We start from the raw sequence: 18,266 nt of genomic DNA on the forward strand, positions 1-18,266 counted from the left end.
GTCGCCCCTCCAACCCCGAGAAGTAGAGCTTTCCTACTCTTTTCCAGGTTACCTTGAGTAGGAGAACTGCCTCCCTGGATCCCTCTGTGGTTTCTGTCTCTTGAAAATTTAGAGTCTTTAGTTTGGAAGATTTATGAGAGAGCGCCTAAGACACAATCCTCTCTTGTCACCATCTTGGCTCCGCCAGCACCATTACTTTTAATCGTTTTCTGATTTGTGTGACTATTTGCCAATATAGACTGGTGGGGGTTGAAACATTTTCATTTCTATCCATATTTACTGTTGAGGTCTACCATAAGTACTATCCAGAGCTAAAGTCAGGGAAGATAGAATCTGGGATCTCTCAAGAAAATCTGATTAGGAGAGAGCAAATTCTAAATTGGAAAATGTGTATGGGGAGAGCAGTAATTGGTCGGGTCAATATATTTCTCAGTGTATAACTTATTTTCAAAGAATGCTCTACAAATCAATAGCCTATTATAAGATTGCTGTATGTCTTTAGGGATCCCTGTATAATAGGTTGAATTAAATTTCCACTTTACAGAGATCTTTCATACAGACATTCAAACTGAAAATGTCAGTAAAAAGTAAAGTGCAACAGTACCATTGAAAACTTTATTCAAACAACTTGTATATATTATAGTTTGAAGCTTTCTGCAATCGACAAATTCACTAATTAGTCTACTTTTCTATTATCATTACAGACCTTGAGGCAGATGAGACAAACTTTCAATTGCTATATAAATGTCAGCTATCATTATTTTTTCTCTTTGAATTTTGTTATTTTCTTACCCTTTCTCCATCTCAGTTGGGTGTGTATACATTTAAAAACTATTTCATGCTCTCAGGGAATATATTCTAGAACACTCAACTACCTGAATAGTAGCATTATGACAATAGAAAACATTCTTTCCTTTGAATTAATACATACTGTTACCCTGTTGGTTGAAACATTATCAACCTAAAGTATAAATTAACTAAACTACATTTCAGAGAGGAAAGGGATAGTGTTTCAAACAGTGAGTTCTTTCTCATCAACAATCTAATAAGTTTTTTGAGTGACAGCTGAGGGACATTCCTTCTCAAAGACCTAAGGTTTTTTTTCTTTTACTGTTAATCTTGGTAAATAATTAAAATAAACATTGACTTTTATGTCTTATCTATCATTTCAAAAAATTTTGTTCAAGCTTAGCACTCATCATGGTATGGAAGTTAACCTGGATTCTACAGGTCTAAAGAGTTTAAACTTTGGCATGATCTACCTCGTCGGAAAGTCTTCAAATACATTCCTAGGTTGACAGATTGTGTCACCACTAGATATTTTGGCTGTGGCAACCTAGTTTGATCCAATAATTCAGCTTGGTCAAAGTATTTGAAGCAATTAAATAAAAACATAAGCAGTTAAGTGGTCTCTTTTATTTATGAATCATTTAAAAAGAATATTGTACATTTTGTGGTCACTATGAAAATTATGAGCTCTTAAAACGGTGATGTAGTAATGTATTTGAAATATATTTCTATTGATATTGTTTTTTTAATGCATTAAAAGTATAAGAGATGTGAATAATAAGAAATTTGCTATGATTGGGGGGGGGGAATGTGGCCATGGGTCACCCTAGAAAAAGCTTTATTTAATGAACATTTTCCTTTCAAATTGAGATAAAAATATGATGCTTAATGTCAAGAAATAATGCTCAAGAGAAACCTTAAGATTTAGATGAAAATGTAGGAACTTATTATTGAATTCTTATCACTAATTTTAGTAAAAAAGACATTGGTTGAATCAATTTTCTCTTTGGGGCCATTTTGTTTTCCCTAAAGTTTAAATGTTTTAGATAACAGAATGCTGTTGACTTGTCATGTAGGAAAATATGTACATCCATGATTGAATACTGGATTGTGTCAGGGGACCTGGATGTCTCCCTTGGGACCTTGGACAAATCAGTTTCTCTAGGCGTCAGTTTCTTTCATGCTTGCAGCTTCTTGATCTGTAAACTATTTTGTCAGTCAAGTGCATTTCTATTTACAGATGAAAATGTAGGCTCAAAGAGAGTATCATAAAAGTTGCTAAGTATGAGTTTTGAACTTAATAGTTTTTATTATAATAACCTTTTCTGTCTAGATACCAGATTGAGATAACATTAAAATATTTCCTTTTCATTCTTTATCATTTAAAAAAATGTCATTATTAGTTAAGTCTCAAAAAACCATCTCCAATATGATTTATGATAAAACTTTAGTTAACACTCAAGTTTTCAAATTAAAAACTGTACTCTTTTTAATAAAGTATTAAGACGTAATAAATGTCTGTTGACTCGGTCATTAGTAAAGCAAAAACTGTGCCAATTAATTTGTAGCTCAGATTCAAAATTATAACAAATCACATTTCCATATGCATAATGCTAATGTCAGTTCCTCTCTGTTTCTCCCACCCAACTGTGAGGTTTTTTTTTTAGGTTTTTGCAAGGCAGTGGGGTTAAGTGTCTTGCCCAAGGCCACACAGCTAGGTCGGATTTGAACTAGGTCCTCCTGACCGCTCCACTGTGTCAACTGTGAAGCTGAAGCAGTTTTTGTTGCCAGAAATTTCTTCAGACTGGAGACCCCTCCCCCTTCTATGTATGTGTAGCCAAGGATGAAGTCATACGTATAGCAGTAACTATTTTTAAATCGTTACCCTAATTTGGCAGCATTTTAAGGTAAAGCTTAAGTTATGAGTTTGTTGTGTCACTATTTTGTCTTTCTTACCCCCCCCCCCCACAAGAGCTCTCCCGCCCCCCATGCAGGAGGGAAAGTCTCCCCTTCGGAACGCGGCTGGCGGGTCGAGCTGTCAGAGCCGCCGGGCAGGCCGGGCGCAGGCGGGCGGGCAAGGCCGGCTTCCCGCTGGGCGAGCCCCCTGGGCTCCACTGGCCCCCCTTCAGGTGACCCCCCCGAGAGAGGGGCGCCAGGCCCAGGCTCTGGAAGTTTAGAAGTCCGGGGAGGGGCGCCTGCCCCCGGAGCGGCGGGGCCCGGGGCGCAGGGTGTGTCCGGGGCCGCGGCGGCCCGCGGTCACAATGTGAGCCCCGCGGCGGCGGCGGGCGAGGGCAGCGGCCCGGGCGGGGGGCGGCGGAGGAGGGCCGGGGCACAGCCAGAGGAGGGGGCCCGGCCGCGGCCGGAGCGGAGGCGGGGACGGCGTGGGGGAGGGGAGGGGAGGGCAGGAGGAGGACAGCGCCATTCCGGCCCCGGCCACTCCCTCCTCTCCGTCCGTCCGCCCCGCGGCTCGCTCCCGCCCTCTCCGTCTCCCGGAGCGGCGCAGCCCAGTGAGTGACGGGCTTCCGCTCGCCGCGCCCGCCGCCGCCGCCGCCCGGGCTCCCGCCGCCGCCGCCCGGGCTCCTGCGGGCCTGCTCGCGCCGCGCCTTGCCCTCCGCCTCCCCGCGGGCGTCCCATGGCCCCGGCCGGCCGGGGCGCGCGGGGCGTGCTGCGCTGAGCCCGGGCCCGCCCTCCCGCAGCCGCCTCGGCCCCGGCCGCGGTCCTCCCCGGGGCCGGGCCCGCCTGTCCTCGGCGAGGAGAAGCGAGAGAAGCCCGCGGCGGGAGCCGGGCGGCCCGAGGCGGAGGCGCCGGAGCCGAGCCGGGCCGGGCCGGAGCCGCCGCCGCCGCCGCCGCGGGGGCCATGACCGTGGAGCAGAATGTGCTGCAGCAGAGCGCCTCCCAGAAGGTAACTGCCGCCCGCCCCGCCGCTGCCAGCCCCTGCCCCTGCCCCTTGCCCTCTCCCCCTGCCGCACCCGACCTTTAGGGAGTGCGGGGCGGGGGCCGAGGGCCGCAGCGCCAGGCCGGCCCCTCCCTGGCGGCGTGGAGCCGCGCCCTCCCGGGCGCCCCCCGCGAGCGCCCCGGGCGTGAACTTGGAGCCTCCGCGGGCCCGAGCTGAAGGGAAATGGGGCCGAGGCGCCGGCGGCTTGCTTCCTCTTCTTTTAAAATCCCTTTTGCCCTCAGAACTTCCCTGGCTGCTCTTCCCCCTTTAGTCCGTCTGATTTAAGATTTTTTTGGGGGGGGGGAGGGGGAGCTACCTCTGTGAAGGAGATTTTTTGGGGGAGGGTGTACTTGAGCAATTTCGGCCCCTACACCCCTGCAATAGGCTTGTTTTTATCGTTGCGCCCCCCCCCTTAGTTCCTTTTTGAAGCATAGCATGCTAATTAAATTTTTTAATTAAATTTTTAAAAAGAAAAATATTAATTCTTATTCTTGATACTTTTGATTTGGATTTAAAAGATCAGAAATGATTAGGTCGCTTGTCAGGTGGATTCTTTGTGTGAAGGAAATTTTTTTGTTTTGCTTTAGGCTAGAAGCTGACCTGAAGAATGAAAGAACTTCTTTGACCAAAGTCATGCTATATAGAAACCTTTTGTCTCAAGTTTGACCTTGTTCCATTTTTGACAGTTTAGCCCTTCAAACTCTAAACGGGTCAGATCCTTCTAGAGTTAAAAATGTTGGTAACTAAAGATTTTTTTTTAAATGGGGAAAGAGGAAGAGAACAAGTGCCTTCTGTGTACCAAGAGGTTCACATATATTATTCCATTTGATCCTGGCTACAACCCTGGAAAGTAGGTGCCAATATTAATCTCCCCAATACAGTGTGCAGAACCCAAAGGCAACAGAATAAAGTTGCTTTAATTTTAATAAAGTTGCTTCACTAACTTGCCATTAAGTTCTTCAAAACCTTAAATTTATAACAGTGGTTGGGGGCTGGGGAGAGGTTCAGGTTGTGAGATTCTGCCTTCAGAATCTTGTCTTTGAAGTTACATGAGAGAACAGTAAACTAAAGCTTTGAATTTCTTTTTAGCTCGTGTTGGAGTCAGATAGGCAGTTTTTGATTAGTCTGATGTTAATGGGAGAATTGAAGTTTATTGTGAAAAATTTGTAAAAGAGTACTTTGTGTTTTATTTCTTCGGATCAGTACCCTACTATTTTGGAGTAGTGACATTCTACCCCTATCATGTTTGTTTTCTTCATTACCCACAACTTTATACCTTCAATGTCTGGCTCAATCAAGCTCCAGTTCTTTTTCCTAGCTTTGATTTATAGTTAAATTACATATTAGTTAATATATTAAAATATTAGTTCAAGAATATATTAAATACTGGTTAATATAATTAATAAAAAAATTTAACTTTCCTGAGATAATTGTAGATACTTTATAAGATACAATGAAATAATTACAGATTTAATTTACCTTCTTACTCTTTAAATTTCATATGAAGGGCACAGAAGGAGTTTAGTAGAAAAGGCATCTAGATTTAGGAATCCAGAGAGATTTGGATTTAACTATTTATTAGTTGCTTATTTACATGGCTGCCAAGTCATTTGACCATTTTTTTTTCAATTTTCTCATCTTGTAAAATGAGATTAATTGTAGTGAGAACCAAATAAGATTTATTTAAAACACTTTGTAAACCTTAAAACCCCACACACAAATGTCAAAAATTATGATTCCTGACTCCTTCATTTAAAAATAAGTCTAAAGTTTGAAGAGATCTTAGAGATGATTTAATTCAGCTTCATTTTAATGAACCCTTTTTGAAAAGGAGAGGGAATTGTTAAATTGAATTTTTTCCACTATACCTGGTAATTCACACTATATTTCCTCCTATATTCATTTATTGGAAGAAAGATGGAAACTTCAAACTCTACACATTAAACTTTAGTTAGCAACTACTTTAACACAGTGTTACTAGGCTAACAGTAATTGTTAAGCATTTTGGCAGAAAAAAGGAAGGTTGGTAATAAGGGAAAGAAATCACCAAGAACAGGAGGAAAGTACAAAGAAATATCAGAGACCAAAGGATAAAAAGAAAAGGTCCAATTAACATTTAACCCAGGTACCTACCCTTGGTTTGGATAAGATCAGATAGCTTAGTTGAGTATATCAATGTATTTATAGTGGGGAGAATCTCTTGGTGTTGGTGATGATTACTGCTGCCCCTATTGCTACTAATATTTAGTTGCTATTAGCACTTTGAAATTGCTTTATTTACATTTCATTTGAATTTTATTGATAATCCTATGAAGCATTTGTTACTGTCATCTTTATTTTAATAATTGGGAAACTGAGGTTTAGAAAAGCTAAGAGAATTATACACAGGATCACACAATTGGAAAATATCTGAGGTGGGACTAATCCCAGGTCTTCCTAACCTCTAGTTCAACACTTTTATCAGTATACTATACAAGTGGGTACTTCTTATATGGTTTAGTAGAAGCAATGTGTTATGTTCTAAATGACTTTGGACTAGAAATCATTAGATTTGAATTTCAGTTCCATCTTTTTTCTTGTCACACAGCTCCCATCCTAACTGAGGGCTCCCATCACTTCTCATCTGGATTTCACCAATGACTTCCCATTGGTCTCCCTGTTTCAAGTCTCTCCTTTCCAATGAGTAATTCTATGCAATTGCCCAATTAATTTTTTTAAAGTACAAATCTGAACTGTTTTACTCCCCTACTCAAAAAATTCTCTTACCCCCATTGGCCCCTGATTTGCTTTTAAAGTGCCTTCCAAACTGGTTACAACCCATCTTTTCAACCTTAATTTGCCATACTCCACTTCTAGCATTCTATGGTTCAGTCCATGGGGGTGGGGGAAATCTCTTGGTGGTGGTGATGATTTCTCCCACTCCTATTGCTATTGGTATTTATGTGCTATTAGCACTTTAAAATTGCTTTATTTACATTTCATTGGAATTTTATGATAATCCTTTGAGGCAGTTATTATTGTCATCTTTATCCCTTAGATGTGTTGTTACATATTTTGTCTTTATATTTGTTACATTCTAAGCCTGGAATGTACCCTTTTTTTTTGCTTCCCCTGAAAGAATCCCTGTCTTCCTTTAAGACATAACTCAAGCACTCTATATTAAGTTTTTCTAGATTCTTCCCATTACTAGTATTTTCCCTTCCTAACTACTATGTATTTGTTTGCTACTTATTTTGCATATTATTTATGTGCATGTTGTCTCTTCAGTTAGAATATAATAGGAATAAGTGGCATTTATATAGCTTTTTAAGGTTTGCAAAGTGCTATATGCAAAATATTTCATTTGAACTTCCCACCATTCCCATTTTATAGATGAGAAAACTGAGGCAGAAAGAGATTAAGTGACATACCCAGGGCCACACTGCAAATATGTCTGAGTTGTATTTGAACTCAGGTGTTCTTTGATACCAGGTAGCATTTTTCCTCTATGTGCCATCTTGCAGCTTGAAAAGTATAAACTTAATGACAATAGAGATTATTCTACTTCTTTCCCTCTGAGTGACTTTTTAACTCTCTATAGACTGGTTTCTTACTTCATCATTCAACTGAAACTATTCTCTCAAATCTACTATTGATCTTTTATTTCTATAACTCATGGCTTTTTCATAGACTTAATCCTTTCTTAACTCCCTGTAGCCTTTGATTTGTTAGAAAGAGCTAGGTTGTGGAGCAGAGCTCTCCTGACACTACTTTCTCCTCATTCTCCTACTGCTCCTTCTCAGTCCCTGCTGCTGCTGATTTTTGACTGTCACACTAGACTAACCATGGGTGTCTCCTAAACCTCTGGCCTGGGCTGGTTTCTCTTCTATCTCTATACTACTTCTCTTAGTGTTCATTAGCCCCCATGAGGTCAGTTATCATTTCTATGTAAATGTTTCTCAGATCTATTCTTTCCTGACTTCCATTCCCAGATCTTCATCTGCCTTTTGAACATCTCAAACTGTATGTCCCGTAGATATCTTAAAATTCAACATGTTCAAAACTAAACTCATCTTTTCACCACTCCTCCCTTCCTATCCAATCAGTTATCAAGTTCATTAAACTGTACCTTTGTAACATCTCTCTAATATGGCTCCTTCTTTTCTCTGACCCTGCTCCCACCCTGATATAGGCCCTCATTGCCTCTGCATTTCAGGTTAACTACCACTCTGCCATTAAAGTAATCTCCCTAAAATACTGCTCCTTCCATGTTACTTTACCTACTCAGTAAACTTCAATGGCTCCCTATTACCTCCTTTTCTTTTTCCTCTTCTCTCTTCTTCATTAAAGAAGTTTGACCAAGGGATTGATATTTGAATTCTTTTGCCTCTTCAACCTATTCTTACCACAGTGATGTTGTTTTAAAATATTTTAATCTTGTCATTCCAGTAATCAGAAATCTTTTAATGGCCTCATCATTCCTCTTTTTTTTTTCAGGTAAAATTTATCTACTGTTAACATTTCAAATCTTGACATCAAAACTTGGTAGACTTAGTAGGTCAATGAGCAAGGTAATATAGTCAGCCCTAAGTTTTTGAACCCCAGTTTTCTCAAAACCTAGGATACTTTTAGGTTTTTCTGTTTCATAGAGTTGCTTTGAGAAATGCATTGTGATTCCCTATTTAAATGTGAATTATTATTACTAATATTCCAATCATATCCCTTTACTCTCCAACCCCAAGTGTTCCTAAGAACATTATTAAAAAATAGAGAGAAGAGGACAGGGAGTTGAGTGTTGGACATTACAGATGAAAAGGGCAAAAATGCATACATGAACTAAATAGATAACTTCATTCTTCATGAGTTTATTTCTTTCCATGCTTCTGTATTTATTACATTCATAGAGAATAGTAATATTCCAGTGCATTCATTATAAATTTTTTTAGCCATTTCCTAGTTAATGAGAATCAACCTTGTTTCCAGTTCTTTGCTGTCACAGAAAATGATTTTATTGATTTTGGAAGATGGGGGATGCATATACCAAGTAGTAGAATTTCCAAATCAGAGGATTTGAACAGTTGCTTGATTTGTGCAGTTCCATGTAACTTTCCAAAATGGTTGTTCTAGTACACAGTTCTATCAATAATTTCCCCAAATCCCTCCAGTATTGATGATTTTCATCTTTTGTCATCTTTACCACATGGATGGGTATGAGGTGAAATCTCATTGTTATTTTGATTTTCATTTCTCTTATTAGTTATTTTGAGTCTTAATAGTTTGTAATTTTTTGAGAACTTTTTGTTTTTTGGTTGTTTTTTTTTCTTTTAAGAACTGTTCCTATCCTTTGACTCCTGACTGCTTGGGAATGTCTTTTGGTTATATGTGTGTGTGTGTATACACACACACACACACACACACACACACACATATATATGTATGCATGTATGCATATATGTATGTTAGATGAACATTGACACTACCCTGATAACAGGACCTTGTCACTTCACACGTAGACTATTTTAATAGCCTACTGGTTGTTCTCACAGCTTCAGGGATTTACCCACACTAATTTACCCTCCATTCAACTCTCAGTGATGGTCCTAAAGTACAAGTTTGACTATGTTACCCCCGTTTTTTAAAACTCCAGTGGCACTCTATTGTTTCCAGAGTCAAATAAAAAATCCTTTTTTTTGGCTTTTAAAGACTTTCATAACCTGTCTCCTCCTTATCTTTACAGTCTTTTCTGTTATGTCCCATGTACTCTTTGAACCAGTGACATTAATCTGCTACCTCTTCAAGACTTCCAGAGTTTTCACTGGATGTTCCCCATGCTTTAAATACTGTCCATCCTCATCTCTACCTTCTGCCTTCCTTCAAGTTCCAGCTAAAACCATTTTGCTTAATATTAGTGGATTCCCTCTGTTGATTATCTCCAGTTTATCCTGTATATAGCTTATTTGGATATATAATTGATCTTCATTATTTGTGGATTCCATATTTGCAAATTGCCTACTTACTAAAATTTATTTCTAATCCCAAAGTCAGGACTCCACAAATTGTTCAGGGTGGCCAGGGATGTGCACAGAGCAACAAAATAGTTGCTCCCAGCTGAGGTAACAAAGTTACATTCTCTTTGCCTTCTTGTTTCAGCTCCCCTACTATAAACAATTGTCTTTTTAATGGTCTATTTATTGCTAATCTTTTTAATTTTTGTAAATTTTGTTGATGATTTCACTTTTTAAAATTGTTCCTAAACAGAGTTCTGAAATGCTGTCTAGCATTTCTAATTGCAAGAAGATTGTGATGAGCTTTAGGGTGAAAAATATGTGTTAGAGAAATTTCATTCAGGAATATGTTTAATGTTAATGAATCAACAATCATCAAAAAAAAAAGGAAGAAGGAAATTCATTGATGTATATGTGAGATTGCTCAGGGTTAACTGTTGTGACCAGAGGCCACACACATAACTGTATTCCCCTAGGGGCACCTGTTCAGTATTCACTAAATCAGTGTTCACAGCAACTTTATAAAACATAAGTACTGTGTATGTTGAGAATCAACTGTAGGGTTTTTTATTGTTTTTTTTAAATGTCATTTTCCTCAATCAGGCTATTGGCTCCTTGAGAACAGGCACTGATGTTTTGTTTTCTTTTATATCTTTAGTACTGTTAACCAAATCAAAAATAAAAATACCAGATTTTAACTGGATTTATTAGAAGAGAAATGAACATGCTTGTGGAACTCCAGGTGCAAAGAGTTCACAATCCAAACAGAAGTTTGCATATTTTAATGAAATTGCCACAGAGAGAGGAGGAGGAATATCAAACTCCTCCTAAGGGAGAGTGGCATGGAAGGGAGGGGAAGAGCAGTGGGAGTGGTGAATGGACTAATTCTCTTCCAAAGGGAAGGAGATATCGAATAATTAAGATGGCAAAAGCAACATTCTTTTCCATTGAGAACTGTTTCTAAGAAGATAGACAGGCTTGCTTATCTATAAGGGTCCCAGGTGCAGTTTCTCAGTCTGGTGTAGACTGTCTTGACTCCCAAAGACACCCAGGGAGTCCAGGTTGGAGTGAAAAATAGAAATTGTGTCAACTGGGGTGGTGACATTCAGGGTCTCCTGCATATTCTGGATCCAGTGTTTCTAAAAATTTGGCAACCTAAGAAGACAAGTTCAGGGGGGCTCTTAGCTATGCTTTTAGGTCCTTAATAAGTGCTAGTTGGTTGATGACTGACTTGTCTGAGAGATTTGATACAAAGATTTTGTCCCCAATTTGACTACTTCCCTTTTTATTATAAATGGTTTAATTTTATTTATGCAGGAGCTTGTCAATTTCATATAAACCATTAACTATTTTTATCTTTTCTAATATTCTTTATCCCTTGTTTAAGAGTACATTTCCTATTCATAGTTATCAAAGGATATATATGATCAGTTTCTCCTCTTAGGTCATTTATTTTTTTATTTATTGTGAAAAATAATGTAAAATGTTGTTGAGAATTAAATTGTATTTCTCTTTTTGATGATTTTTTGGAGCACTTTTTCTTTATTTCTTTTTAATTTTGAGCCAAATCTGTGATTTTATTGGATGCTACTGGTTCAAAATTTCTCTACTAATTGCAGGTGGGTACTGTCTCTGCTATTTTTGGTCTTTTTAAAAGAGTTTTGATGAGCATTGATAATATAAAAGTAGGTTGCCTAGGGTCACACATCAGCCTATATATGTGAAGAGAAAAAATTTGAACTCGTCTGACTTTGAGTTTAATAATCTAAGCCAGTGCTGCCTCTCCTTAAGTGACTGATAAAAGAGCTCAATACAATAGTATTGCAAAAGTTAAATGATTAACCTTCTCCTAAGATACTATCAAACAAACCACTATTAATTTCTCTTTTTGGATCTGATCAATTTCTGAATCCAACTAATATGTACTGTTACCTAGTTAAGATCTATCCAACTTTTCCATAAAAGGATCATGACAGACTTTATTAAATGTTTGTTAAAATTTTAGTAAACTATATTGACAGTATTCCCATTCTACCAACCTAGTAACCCTGAAAAACAACAAACAACAAATAATAAATAAGATTAGACTGGCATGACTTTTTTCTTAACAAAGATATATATTGATTCTCTTTGATAATCAAATTCTTTTCTGTTACTATCTCTTATTTAAGCAGTCCAGGATTTTGCCTAGATTTGAATTCAAGTTCACTTGTGAATCATTTCCAGACCATTCCTTTCCTTCTTTTCATCATTTTCCTGTCTCCGATTTGTAGTACCTCTTAAATACTTCATAAAATCTTTTAAAAAAAACAAAATGAAACATTAATTCATTATATATTCATTTTATAATCTGCCCCCCCCACAAAATAAAAATTAAACTTGAAACATAAAATCCTCAAACATTCATAGGCTAGCAAAATAAATTCCTGTCAAAAATGTATTTCTCTTTGCATTTTAGGAGTAAGTGGTTTATTTTATCTTTGGTCTGACTTTCTGGACTTATCAAGGTTTATCATTGAACTGTTATCATAATTCTTAAAGTCTTTCAAAGCTTTTCTGTCTATACTGTGTTGTCATAAATTGTTCAGTTCTGTTCACTTTACATATGGAAAATTTTTTCATGTCAGCTTAATTTGTTTTGAAAACTGCATGTTCACATCCCTATTCTAAAATATTTTTATAAATATTTATTAATTTACTATATACCTTGGATGTCAGTCCTTTATCAGAGATATTTGATGGAATGAATTTTTTCCCCTATTAACTTTTTTTCTCATTCTAACATTATTAATTGTTCTTGTACAAAAGCTGTTGGATTACTTTTTAGGATTTTGTTTTTGGCTTTAAGTTGTTTTTTTAAAAACCATTAGTCACAAATACATATATATGCATATATTTTATGCATATATATGTAAATTTATGTACATATATACATATATGTATATGTGTAGCTATATATGTCACTTTCAATTTCTTCCTCTGGATGCAAACACCATCTTCCTTCATAGGACCTTAGCAGTTTATTGGAGTATTTAAAATAGAATAATTTGATTGTTCAAAATTGTTCTTTTTAAAAAAAATTTGTAATTTTTTTATTTTTTCAAATTACATGCAAATATGTTTTCAACATCCATCCTTTTGCAAATTTTTGAGTTCCACATTTTTCCTCCATCTTCCCTTCTTTCTCCCCATGGCAATGAACAATCTAATATAGTTGTACGTGTACAATTGTGTTTAACATATGTCTGTGTTAGTCATGTTGTAAAAGAAGAATTAAAATGAAGGGGGGGGCATAACATAAAAGAAGTTTTTAAAAGTGAACATAATATGTTTTGCTCTGCATCCAGACTCCATAGTTATTCTCTGGATGTGGATGACATTTTCCATAACAGGTCTTTCAGGATATATCCTTGATCACTGAACTGCTGAGATGAACTTCATCTATCATGTATTGTATTTTGAGTGAGGAGATGCTGTGCTAAGCCATCAGCCTCACTTTTTCCTCAGAGCCATCTGGGTCCAGTGACCAGATATGAATTAGGACAACTGGAGATGGCCCTGGATGCAAGGCAGTCAGGGTTAAGTGACTTGCCCAAGGTCACACAGCTAGTTGGTGTCAAGTATCTGATTTCGGTTTTTGAACTCAGATTCTTCTGCTTTCAAGACCAGTGCTTTAACCACTTAACCACCTAACTGCTGCTTCTAGTTTTTATACTTGTATATTCAACTCACTGGTCAGCTTTTTCTCCATTTTATTGATTTAGATATAAAAGTTTTTCTCTGCTACATTTACTGAATCCCATAGGTTTTGATTTGTTGTCTCATTTAATTTTCTCTAATGAAATTAAAGATTGTTTGAAATTAAATGATTGTTATTATGATTTCTTCATTAACCCAATCATTCTTTAAAATTAGATTGTTTAGTTACCAGTTTGTTTTTATTTAAACTATGTTTTTATGGTCCCTTCGCCAAGAAAACTCCAAAGGGAGGGGTCACAGAGAGTTTGAACCCAAATGAAACAACTGAACATCAAGTTTACTGTCTTTGATTACTTCTGTATTTTGTATATTTTTTCAATCTTATTAATCAATCATTGTTTCTTATACAGCATCAAATTATTTTTTATGATTATTACTTTGTAATGGTATGAGATGTGATATTACTAGGACCCATTTTTCTACTTTTTTGTTATTGTTGCTGATTTTCTTGATAGACTTGATTTTTTGATAATTTTTTTTTCTAGTTTCCCTATGATCTTCCTTGGTAGGTTGATGGGTATGGTCCTGAATAAGAAAATAAATTCAGATAGTATTATCATTTTTATCATCTTGGCTCAGTCCACCCAGGGACAATTGATATTTCTCCACCTATTTAGTTCTTTACTGATGTGAAGAGCTTTTTGTGATTTGTTCATATAGTTCTGTCTGTATCTTAGCAGATAGACTCTAGACTCTATTTCTTATTTTTTGTACTACTTTTAAATTAAATTTCTGTTTCTTTTCCTTCTGGATTTCATCTATAATATATAGAAATGGTGATTATTTGTAAGGGCTGTTTTTTGTATTACATATCTTTGCTAAAGTTCTTAATTATTTTAGCTTTTTAGTTGACTCTCTAGGGTTCTTTAAGTAAATCATCATATTATTTACAAAAACTGATAGTTTTTTCCTGCATTTATTCAATTTCTTTTTCTTTTCTAGCTATCACTAGAATTTCTAGTACAAGATTGAATAATAATGATTATATTAGTCATCTTCACTCCTATTCTTATTGGAAAGACTTGCAGTTTATATCTATTTCAAATAATACTTGCTCTTGGTTTTTGTTAAATGGTACTCATCAGTTCTTTTTTTAAAAAAGTTCCATTTTAAGAGGCAGTTAGCTAGTACAATGGATGGAGCACCAACCTTAGGAAGACCTGAGTTCAAATCTAACTTCTGACACTTTAATAAACTTACTAGTTGTGTGACCTCGGGCAAGTCATTTAACCCCTTTGCCCTGCCCCCCCCAAAGACAAGAAACATTCCATTTAAAGTGTTTTTCATAGGGATGGGTATTGGATTTTTTTCTCTGTATAAATATAATTTTGTCCTTAATATGATGTTATGCTTATAGTTTTCCTAACATTGAACCAGGCCTTTGTTTAAGATCATAATTTTTGATCTTTGGGATATATTACTTTTTTATTTTTTATTTTTTGCAAGACAACTGGGGTTAAGTGACTTGCCCAATGTGACACAGCTAGGTAATTATTAAGTGTCTGAGGTGGGATTTGAACTCAGGTACTCCTGACTCCAGGGCCAGTGCTCCATCCACTGTGCCACCTAGCTGTCCCATGTGACATATTACTTTAATTTTCTTGGTTTTTTTATATCAATATTCATTAGGGAGTTTGGCTTATAATTTTCTTTCTGTGTTTTTGCTCTCTGATTTAGTTATCAAAATCAAATTTGTGTCAAAGAAGAAATTTGTTATCACTCCTTTTAACTCTTTTTCAAAGTTTATTTGAATAAATTGTTCTTTAAATGTTTTGTAGAAATTGCTTTTTTTTTTTTCAAATTTATTGAAGATCTGGAGAACTCTTATCAATGTGACCAAAGAGGACAAGCTTATAATTCTGGATGACTTTAATGCTAAAGTAAGCTCAGACTATTAGACACTGCAGAGAATCCAAAGGAGAAATGATGTTGGAAACAGCATTGGTCACTTACTACTGAAGATTTGTGCATCTAATAATCTTCTCATCACCAATATGATATACATGAATGAAACTAAAGAAATGACCAATCGTAATTTGCTTCTTTGTTGATCTGGTTAAGGCTTTTGATACTGTTAGGTTATGGATAATGGATGATGCCCTTGTCCTTTGCCAGACATCAGTGCAGTGAAACAAGGATATGTGCTTGCTCCCTTGCTTTTTAGCACTATATTTTCAGGTAATATTCAAAGGCCTTCAATGAGGATTAACACTGGCATCAGGGTCAGCTACTGCACTGATGCACTAACTTATTTCACTACAAGCCAAGATCAAAGTGGAGGGAGAATTGCAACATACTTTTTGTTCACAGTTGATTGTCTACTCAATGCATTCTCTGAAGCCGAGATGTCAAAAAGTATTGATAGATTCTGTGCTGCTTGTGATAATTTTGTCCATACAGTTAAACACCAAGAAAACACAGACTCTCCACCATCTATACATGAAACCATTGGTTATAGCAACAGAAAAGTTTTGAATACTGTGGATAAGGTCATGTTCCTTGGCAGAATATTTTCCAAGACCTACACATTGATAATAATGTTGACACATGCATTGCCAAACCTAGTTCAGTGTCTGGTAGGCTCCAAAGGACAGTGTGGGTGAGAACAGAAATAAAACTGACTACCAAACTGAAAGTCTACAGAGCCATTGTCTGACTTCATTGTTGTATGCCTGTGAAACCTGGATAGTCTACTAGTGCCATGCCAGGAAATTGAATTACTTCCATTTGAATTGTCTTAGGAAGACTCTGAATCATTGTTGTATATGCCTGTGAAATCTAGACAGTCTCCCAGTGCTATGACAGGAAACTGAATTGCTTCCATTTGAATTGTCTTAGGAAGACTCTGAAGATCATCTGGCAAGAAAAGATACCAGACATTGAGTTCTACTGCAGAGATTTCAACTCTGATGGACTGGTTATGTTGCTCAAATGCCAAACATACCCTTGCTTAAAAGACTATTTTATGGAGAAATTACGTAGAGCAATTAATTGCTCACATGGAGGTTAGAAAAAATGATACAAGGACATTTAAGGTTTCTCTTAAGAACTCTGGAATTGAGTACATGGCATGGGAAACACTGGCACACATGGTTTGCCTTCATCAGAAAAGGTTGCTGTGTTCTATGAGTAAAGCAGAATTGTAGTCGCTTAGAAGAAATGTGAGGACAAATTTAGAGAATCCACCCCAAATGTTCATATGGACTATTTGTGGCTGATCTGTGGTAGAGTATTTCAAGTTCATATTAGTCTGATCAGCCACAGTTGTGGACACTGTAACTTGACCCTAATATAGCAATGTCATTTTAGTCCTTTTCAAGAATAAAGAACCATATATAGAATTTGCTCTAAACCAATCTGGCTGTGTATTATATTTCTTGGGGAACTCACTTATGATTTCTTCAATTTCTTTTTCTAAGATAAATGTTATTTAAGTTTTCTATTTCCTTTTCTGTTAATTTGAGTTTATATTTTTGTAAATATTATTCCATTTTATTTTTAGATGGCCTGTTTTATTGGCATATATAGTTGGGCAAAATAGTTCTCAATAATTGCTTCAATTTTATTTTCACCCTTTCAATTTTTTGAAACTGGAAATTTCATGTTTTTCTTATTCTTAATAAAATTGTTGTTCAATCATTCAATTGTATCTGACTATTCAAGACCCCATGAGCCATACATACGTGGTGTTTTCTGCTTTTACCTTCTCCAATGGATTAAGAAAATAAGAAGTATCTCGCCCAAGGTCACACATCTAGCATGTATCTGAGGTTTGATTTGAACTATAGTCTATTTTATTACTTTCCCTGATAGCTCTAATTTTCTTGAAAAGAACTTATTTTTTCTATTTGTATATACATATATACGTATATATGTATGTATGCGCATAATATATATATATATATATATATATATATATATATATATATATATGTATATAGGTTTTTGCAAGGCAAATGGAGTTAAGTGGCTTGCCCAAGGCCACACAGCTGGGTAATTATTAAGTATCTGAGGCCAGATTTGAATTCAGGTACTCCTGACTCCAGGGCCATTGCTCTATCCACTGTGCCACCCAGCTGCCCCACCCAGCTGCCCCTATTTAAATATTTTCTTCTGTTTCTTTGAATTGATCATTTGTTTGTTTTTTTCTTTCTTTTTTCTTTTTTTAACACTTTATTTTTTTAATTCTCATTTTGTACAAATGTGTTTTTTTTACATTAATAAAATATTCTTGTTTAAGAGTAAACAAAATACCTCTCCCCCCCATGAATATAGACTTGCTTGGGCGTTAAAGTAAAGGGAAGAGAAAAAAAATTAAAATTAAAAAAATAATAGTAATAATTGTAGGTATGGCCAGGTGGCGCAATGGACAAAGCACCAGCCCTGGAGCCACGAGCACCGGAGCCCACATCCAGCCCCATAGACCCAACAATCACCCAGCCGTGTGACATGCAAGCCACCCCAACCCCACTGCCCTGCAAAAACCAAAAAGAAGAAGAAAAAAAAGACCCAAAATAAAATAAAATAGTAATAATAGTAGGGGTGACTGGGTGGCAGACAGAGCATTGGCCCTTGAGCCAGGAGCACCCGGGTCCAAATCCAGCCTCAGACACCCAAAGATCACCCTGCTATGTGGGCCCAGGCAGGCCACCCAGCCACATTTGCCCTGCACCCTCCCCCAAATAATAATAATAAAAAATGTGCTTCAGTCTTTGTTCCAACACTAACAACTCTGTCATGGGTGGATTGCATTCTTTATGGTAAGTCCATCGCAAAAGTTACTTCCATATTTTTCCAAT

At 37.0% G+C, this 18,266-nt stretch overlaps 1 protein-coding gene across 1 annotated transcript in view; it reads left to right on the plus strand.

Annotated features, from left to right (window-relative positions):
* Positions 1–1,881: 1,881 nt before the first annotated feature.
* The window catches only part of LOC141504858 (uncharacterized), a 36,423-nt gene continuing 20,038 nt past the window's right edge, over positions 1,882–18,266 (plus strand). The window contains exons 1-3 of the mRNA XM_074210211.1: positions 1,882–1,956; positions 2,762–3,017; positions 3,085–3,691. Coding sequence (XP_074066312.1) covers positions 1,882–1,956; positions 2,762–3,017; positions 3,085–3,650 — 897 coding nt within the window. The 3' untranslated portion in view covers positions 3,651–3,691. The remainder of the gene's footprint in view (positions 1,957–2,761; positions 3,018–3,084; positions 3,692–18,266) is intronic.

The sequence above is a fragment of the Macrotis lagotis genome, chromosome 1 (assembly GCF_037893015.1).
Source record: "Macrotis lagotis isolate mMagLag1 chromosome 1, bilby.v1.9.chrom.fasta, whole genome shotgun sequence".
In the NCBI taxonomy this organism is placed as follows: Eukaryota; Metazoa; Chordata; class Mammalia; order Peramelemorphia; family Peramelidae; genus Macrotis; species Macrotis lagotis.